Source organism: Salmo salar, chromosome 29 (genome assembly GCF_965601325.2).
Source record: "Salmo salar chromosome 29, fSalSal1, whole genome shotgun sequence".
Lineage (NCBI taxonomy): Eukaryota > Metazoa > Chordata > Actinopteri > Salmoniformes > Salmonidae > Salmo > Salmo salar.
The window spans coordinates 12,816,923-12,825,000 of record NC_138319.1 but is presented as its reverse complement, the minus strand read 5'-3'; the positions used below and the strand labels follow the sequence as shown (position 1 = coordinate 12,825,000).

The window sequence follows — 8,078 nt, the reverse complement described above, 5'->3', positions numbered from 1 at the left end:
TGAATATTGTTTGATTTAGATGTGTGTGGCTGTTCACTAAGTTTACTAACGGGCTCCGACGCGCTCTGTCTTCGCAAACCGTCTCCAAAGATAGGACTTCTGCTTGAATTTCAGTTAGACCTGGCATGTCTCACGGCTAAACAAGGCAGCATGGTGTGTATATGTGCTGTATGTTGATGTGTGTCTGGTGAGTGTGAGTCTGAAGAGTTGCTGAGGTCTGAAAAGTGGTCCAGGGTTTCCCAAACTCGGTCCTCAAGACCCCAAGGGGTGTACATTTTGGTTTTTAGCCTAGCACTACGCAGCTGATAATCAACTAATTATCATCACGCTTTGATTATTTGGATCAAAACTAAGCATGCACCTCTTGGGATCCCGAGGACTGAGTTTGGGAAATGATGAGTTAGTCTGTTGTGTGATGTTGAGGTCTGAAGAGGTTCATCTGTTATGCAATCTCTCATTAACGTGTGTTTCCCTCTGCTCTGCAGGGTTCGGCGGACTCCTACACCAGCCGTCCATCAGACTCCGATGTGTCCTTGGAGGAGGATAAGGAGGCCGTGCGACGAGAGGCAGAGCGGCAGGCTCAGGCACAGCTGGAGAAGGCCAAGGTACTGTACTGACACTTATACTGACCACTCTGTTCAGCAGTCTGCTGTGGATCTCCCTTTCTTTAGCCACACCGTCTCGTTTTCTCTCTCTCTCATTCGCTCTCTCTGTTTCTTGTATGGTGGATCAGAACTATGAAGATGAAAAAGGCCTTTTCATGATCAGGATCTGCTTATGCTGCTTAATGAGGTAGTCTCGCATCGCTCTCCTGGTTCCATTGGAGTTTTCACTGGTCAGGTCACATGGTCAGGGAAACTCAGGGCCCTAGGTCCACCGTCGATAACCCATCCGTGTTTGAGGGATGTTAGGGTGTCACATCAGTGCCCTATCCGGTTAGGGTAGTCTGACTCTCCGGCTAGGGGAGAGAGACCTCTGGCTCTAGTATTACCATTGTGCTACATCCCAAATGGCACCCTATTCCCTACACTCTTAGAACAAAAGGTGCTATCTATAACCTAAAAGAGTTCTTCAGCTGTCCCCATAGGAGAACCCTTTGAATACCAATTTTTGGTTCAAGGTAGAACCATTTTGGTTCCATGTAAAACCCTTTCCACAGACGGTTCTACCTGGAACCTAAAAGGGTTCTACCTGGAACCAAAAAGGTTTATCCTATGGGGACAGCCAAAGAACCCTTTTGGAACCCTTTTTTTCTATGAGTGTATGTAGTGCACTACTTTTGACCAGGTCAAGAAAAAAGTAGTGGACTCTATAGGGAATAGTGTGCCATTTGTGACACATACATAGTATGTATTGGGGTTGTTTGCAGCCATGGCATAAGGGGATAAATAAATCACACTCTTACAAAAAAATGGTTCCAAAAGGGTACTTCAGCTGTCCCCATAGAAGAAACCTTTTTTGGTTCCAGGTAAAACCCTTTTTGGTTCCATGTAGAATCCTTTCCACAGAGGGTTCTACATGGAATCCAAAACAGTTCTACTTGGAACCATAGGATTCTACCTGGAACCAACAAGGGTTCTTCAAAGGGTTCAACAAGGGTTCTTCTTCTAGATCAGTTCTAGATAGGTTCTAGATGTCTGACAGATATTGGTGACTTAGAGAGGACAGACTGTGTGTTCCACAACATGCTGTCTAAGCGCAACAGCTTTGTCTGTGAGAAGCATAGTGAACAATCAGTCCATTCTACGGTACATACAGTACAGCATAGGGTTACAAAACTACGCTAACTTTCCCAAAATTCCCAGGAAGAAGCAACATGGTGATTGAACGTTGTGTTAGACACAGAAACACAGTAGGTGTAGACTTTACCATGAAATGCTTGCTTAGGAGCCCTTCCCAATGATACAGAGTGAAAAAAAATGTAAAAAGAGGAATAAAATACACAGGAATTAAGCTATATACAGGGAGTACCAATACCAGATTAATTTGCAGGAGTACGGGGTACAATATATTCGGTAGATATGTACATAGTGGTGTAGTGGTGCCTAGAGAAGTAGGCATGCTTATATTTTCACCAAAATTTTCCAAAAGGCGCCCGCTGTGAAAAATTCTATGAGAAACAGTGACATACACTCTGAACAGGGATGGGCAAACATGACAAAATACAGTTAGAAAATACAGATACAAAATACCATAAAAATCAATGTTTGTATTTTGTAATGCATTTGAATCAATGTTTGTATTTTGTAATGCATTTGATTAAAATACAAAAATGCATTTGCAAGTAGCTGGCCCAAACAGCAACAACATTCTCAGTAACGGTTACAAAAAAAAACGTTTTACTTGCTATGATTGTGATATGTTGTTGGTTAACTACCTTAGTTGAGCAAGATTTTCAAGTAGATTAAAGTCAGAACTGTAACTCGGCCACTCAGGAACATTCACTGTCTCCATGGTAAGCAACTCTAGTGTAGATTTGGCCTTGTGTTTTAGGTTATTGTCCTGCTGAAAAGTGAATTAATTTCCCAGTGTCTGGTGGAAAGCAGACTGAACCTGGTTTAGCCTGTACTTAGCTCCATTCCTTTATTTTTTATCCTGAAAAACTCCCCAGTACTTGACAATTACAGGCATACCCATAACATGATGCATTATGCTTGAAAATATGGAGAGTGGTAGTCAGTAATGTGTTGTATTGGAATTTCCCCATAACATAACAAAAAAATATTGCTTTGCTGCATTTTTCGCAGTATTTCCTTCTTTTCACTCTGTTAACAAGGTTAGTATTGTGCAGTAACTACAAAGTTGTTGATCCCTCCTCAGTTTTTTCCTATCACAGCCCCTAAGGTCGATATCCTCTCCCCCCGGAAGTCAAATTAGCATAATACAAAAATCCCCATAAAAATCTGTCAGTTTAAGCTAGCGATACTGTATGTTGCACTTCCGCATCTGCGGTGAAAGCCCTAGAGCGGTGTTTGTCAGACCATCTGCCAACTTCTGTCTGTAGCGTCCGAACAGTTACACACCCCTCTGTGGAAAGGTGGGAATCTCACAAACACGCAGATATCGGTTGTTTTGCTCTAGGATGCCCACAGGCCTCACAAGACTCTTCTGAAGGTCCCCCAGTACCAGTTGAACAAATTTATGGAGTACTGTATATAAAAAATAAGGGGCTAAATACATGTTAAAAACAACAACAAATGTTTCCTGATCTTTATTATATCTCTCAGATATAGGACATACACTTCAGAACAAACTTCCTTTTTATTTTATGGGGGAACTATCTGTTGTTCTATGTATGGAACTTGTTATTCAATGCGTTTGTTTGGTTCTAATAGCAGTAAGGCTCGAAAACGCATTCATAAAAAAAATATATATATATATATATATATTACAATTCAAAATCAAATAGCAACGTGATCCTTGGTATGACCTTCTTAAAACAATTCCGTATAGCTTAGTAGAATCCCCCTCCCCCGCTTAGACATGGCTTACTCTTATGGGTTTTAATCTCTGTAACTGTTTTAAAGTTATTATTGGCCTCAGGGTGAAATCCCTGAGTGGTTTCCTTCCTCTCCGGAAACTGAGTTAGGAAAGACGCCTGTATCTTTGTAGTGACTGGGTGTATTGATAAACCATCAAAAGTGTAATTAATAACTTCACCATGCTCATTCAATGTCAGATTTTTTTTTACCCATCTACCAATAGGTGCCCTTCTTTGCGAGGCATGGGATAATCTCCCTGGTCTTTATGGTTGAATCTGCGTTTGAAATTCACTGCTGGACTGAGGGACCTTACAGATAATAGTTTGGGTGTGGTACAGTGATGAGGTAGTTATTCAAAAATCATGTTAAACACTATAATTGCACACAGAGTGAGTTCATGCAACTTATTATGTGACTTGTTAAACACATTGTTACTCCTTAATGTATTTAGGCTCTTGCTATGACAAAGGAGTTGAATACTTATTGACTCAAGACATTTCAGCTTTTCATCTTTTATAAATGAGTCAACATTTCTGGAAAAACATTTCCAATTTGATGTGATATGGTATTGTGTGTAGGTCAGTGACAAAAAATCCTAATATAATCTGTTTTAAATTTGGGCTGTAACACAACCAATTTGTGGAAAAAGTCAAGGGGTGTGAATACTTTTTGAAGGCACTGTCAAAAGTTCAGTACCTGTCAAAAGTTTGGACACACCTACTCATTCAAGGGTTTTTCTCTTTTTTTTAAAGTATTTTCTACATTGTAGAATAATATTGAAGACATCAAAACTATGAAATAACACATCATGTACAGTGGCTTGTGAAAGTATTCATCCCCATTGGCATTTTCCCTATTATGTTGCCTTACAACCTGGAATTAAAATATATATTTTTTTTGGGGGGGGGGGGGGGTTATTTACACAACATGCCTACCACTTTGAAGATGCAAATATTTTTTATTGTGAAACAAACAAGAAATAAGACCAAAAAAAAACAGAACTTGAGCGTGCATAACTATTAATCCCCCCTGAAGTCAATACTTTGTAGAGCCACCTTTTGCAGCAATTACAGCTGCAAGTCTCTTGGGGTATGTCTCTAAGCTTGGCACATCGAGCCACTGGGATTTTTGCCCATTCTTCAAGGCAAAACTGCTCCAGCTCCTTCAAGTTGGATGGGTTCCGCTGGTGTACAGCAATCTTTAAGTCATACCACAGATTCTCAATTGGATTGAGGTCTGGGCTTTGACTAGGCCATTCCAAGACATGTAAATGTTTCCCCTTAAACCACACAAGTGTTGCTTTAGCAGTATGCTTAGGGTCATTGTCCTGCTGGAAGGTGAACCTCTGTCCCAGTCTCAAATCTCTGGAAGACTGAAACAGGTTTCCCTCAAGAATCCCTGTATTTAGCGCCATTCATCATTCCTTCAATTCTGACCAGTTTCCCAATCCCTGCCGATGAAAAACCTCCTCACAGCATGATGCTGCCACCACCATGCTTCACTGTGGAGATGGTGTTCTCGGGGTGATGAGAGGTGTTGGGTTTGCGCCAGACATAGCGTTTTCCTTGATGGCCAAAAAGCTAAATTTTTGGCTCATCTGACCAGAATACCTTCTTCCATATGTTTGGGGAGTCTCCCACATGCCTTTTGGCGAACACCAAACGTGTTTGCTTATTTTTTTCTTTAAGCAATGGCTTTTTTTCTGGCCACTCTTCCATAAAGGCCAACTCTGTGGAGTGTAGGCTTAAAGTGGTCCTATGAACAGATACTCCAGTCTCCGCTGTGGAGCTTTGCAACTCTTTCAGGGTTTATCTTCGATCTCTTTGATGCCTCTCTGATTAATGCCCTCCTTGCCTGGTCCGTGAGTTTTGGTGGGCAGCCCTCCCTTGGCAGGTTTGTTGTGGTGCCATATTCTTTCCATTTTTTAATAATGGATTTAATGGTGCTCCGTGAGATGTTCAAAGTTTTTGATATTTTTTTATAACTCAAACCTGATCTGTACTTCTCCAAAACATTGTCCCTGACCTGTTTGGAGAGCTCCTTGGGCTTCATGGTGCCGCTTGCTTGGTGGTGCCCCTTTCTTAGTGGTGTGGCAGACTGGGGCCTTTCAGAACAGGTGTATATATGCTGAGTTCATGTAACACTTAAATAACGTCCACCTGTGTGCAATCGAACTAATTATGTGACTCCTGAAGGTAAATGGTTGCACCAGATCTTATTTAGGGGCTTCATAGCAAGGGGAGTGAATTACATATGCATGCACCACTTTTCCGTTTTTGAATTTTAGAAAAAATTATATTTTCACTTCACCAATTTGGACTATTTTGTGTATGTCCATTACATGAAATCCAAATGAAAATCTATTTAAATTATGGGTTGTAATGCAACAAAATAGGAAAAACACCAAGGGGGATGAATACTTTTACAAGGCACTGTAGTAAGCAAAAAAGTGTTAAACAAATCAAAATATATTTTATATTTTTCAAAGTAGCCACCCTTTGCCTTGATGACAGCTTTGTACACTCTTGGCATTCTCTCAACCAGCTTCACTTGGAATGCTTTTCCAACAGTTTTGAAGGAGTTCCCACATATGCTGAGCACTTGTTGGCTGTTTTTCCTTCACTCTGCGGTCCAACTCATCCCAAACCATCTCAATTGGGTTGAGGTCGGGTGATTGTGGAGGCCAGGTCATTTGATGCAGCACTACATCACTCTCCTTCTTGGTCAAATAACCCTTACACAGCCTGGAGGTGTGTTGGGTCATTGTCCGGTTGAAAAACAAATGATAGCCCCACTAAGCACGAACAAGATGGGATGGCGTATCGCTGCAGAATGCTGTGGTAGCCATGCTGGTGTGCCTTGAAATCAAAATAAATCACTGAAAGTGTCACCAGCAAAGCACCCCCCCCACCATCACACCTCCTCCTCCATGCTTCATGGTGGGAACCACACATGCAGAGATCTTCCGTTCACTTACTCTGCGTCTCATGAAGACACGGCCGTTGGAACCAAAAATCTCAAATTCGGACTAATCAGACCAAAGGACAGATCTCCAACGGTCTAATGTCCATTGCTTGTGTTTTTTGGTCCAAGCAAGTGTCATCTTTTTATTGGTGTCCTTTAGTAGTGGTTTCTTTTGCAGCAATTTCACCATGAAGACCTGATTCATGCAGTCTACTCTGAACAGTTGATGTCGAGGTGTGTCTGTTACTTGAACTCTTTCAAGCATTTATTTGGGCTGCAATTTCTGAGGCTGGTAACTCTAATGAACATATCTTCTGCAGCAGAGGTAACTCCGGGTCTTCCTTTCCTGTGGTGGTCCTCATGAGAGTCAGTTTCGCCATAGCGCTTGATGGTTTTTGCGACTGCACTTGGAGAAACTTTCAAAGTTCTTTACATTTTCTGAATTGACTGACCTTCATGTCTTAAAGTAATGATGGACTGTCATTTCTCTTTGCTTATTTTAGCTGTTCTTGCCATAATATGGACTTGGTCTTTTGCCAAATAGGGCAATCTTCTGTATACCACCCCTACCTTGTCACAACACAACTGATTGGCTCAAACGCATTAAGAAGGAAAGAAATTGCACAAATTAACTTTTAACAAGGCACACCTGTTAATTAAAACTACCTCATGAAGCTGTTTGAGAGAATGCCAAGAGTGTGGAAAGCTGTCAAGGTTGTCAAGGGTGGCTACTTTAAAGAATCTCAAATATAATATTTACCACTATTTGGGTTGTTACATGATTCCATATGTTTTTTTTTCATCGTTTTGATGTCTTCACTATTATTCTACAATGTAGAAAATAGTAAAAATACAGAAAAACCCTGGAATGAGTAGGTGTGTCCAAACTTTTGATTGGTATTGTATTGTATGTGAGTGTGTGGGTTTTACGTGAGAGTGTCAATGTAGGACTAAGTTTGAATCCTACTACACCGGCTCTGACGCTGGTCGGATGTGGCAGGGCTCGAAAGATTTATGGACTAAAAAGGGAAACCCAGCCTCAAGCTACCAGATGAGCTAAATGCCTTTTCTGCTCACTTCAAGGCAAGCAACACTGAAGCATGCATGAGAGCACCAGCTTTTCCGGACGACTGTGTGATCATGCTCTCCGTAGCCGATGTGAGCAAGACCTTTAAACAGGTCAACATTCACAAAGACTTGGGGCCAGATGTATTACCAGATCGTGTACTCAAAGCATGCGCTGACCAACTAGCAATTGTCTTCACTGACATTTTCAACCTCTCCATGGCGGAGTCTGTAATACCTACATGTTTCAAACAGACCACCATAGTCCCTGTGGCCAAGAAAGCGAAGGTAACCTGCCTAAATGATTACCGCCCCGTAGCACTCATGTCGGTAGCCATGAAGTGCTTTCAAACCCTAGACCCACTCCAATTCGCATACTGCCCAAACAGATCCTCAGAAAATGCAATCTCAATCGCACTCCATACTTCCCTTTCCCACCTGGACAAAAGGAACACCTATGTGAGAATGCTGGTCATTGACTACAGCTCAGCATTCAACACCATAGTGCCAACAGAGCTCATCACTAAGCTAAGGAACCTGGGACTAAACACCTCCCTCTACAACTGG

The 8,078-nt window shown here is 41.6% G+C and overlaps 1 protein-coding gene across 10 annotated transcripts in view; it reads left to right on the top strand.

Moving 5' to 3' along the window:
• cacnb2a (calcium voltage-gated channel auxiliary subunit beta 2a) overlaps positions 1 to 8,078 on the top strand; it is a 110,493-nt gene that overhangs the window by 69,189 nt on the left and 33,226 nt on the right. For all 10 annotated transcript variants that reach the window (XM_014180609.3, XM_014180603.3, XM_014180606.3 and 7 more), the window contains 1 exon segment: positions 486 to 605. In XM_014180609.3, coding sequence (XP_014036084.1) covers positions 486 to 605 — 120 coding nt within the window.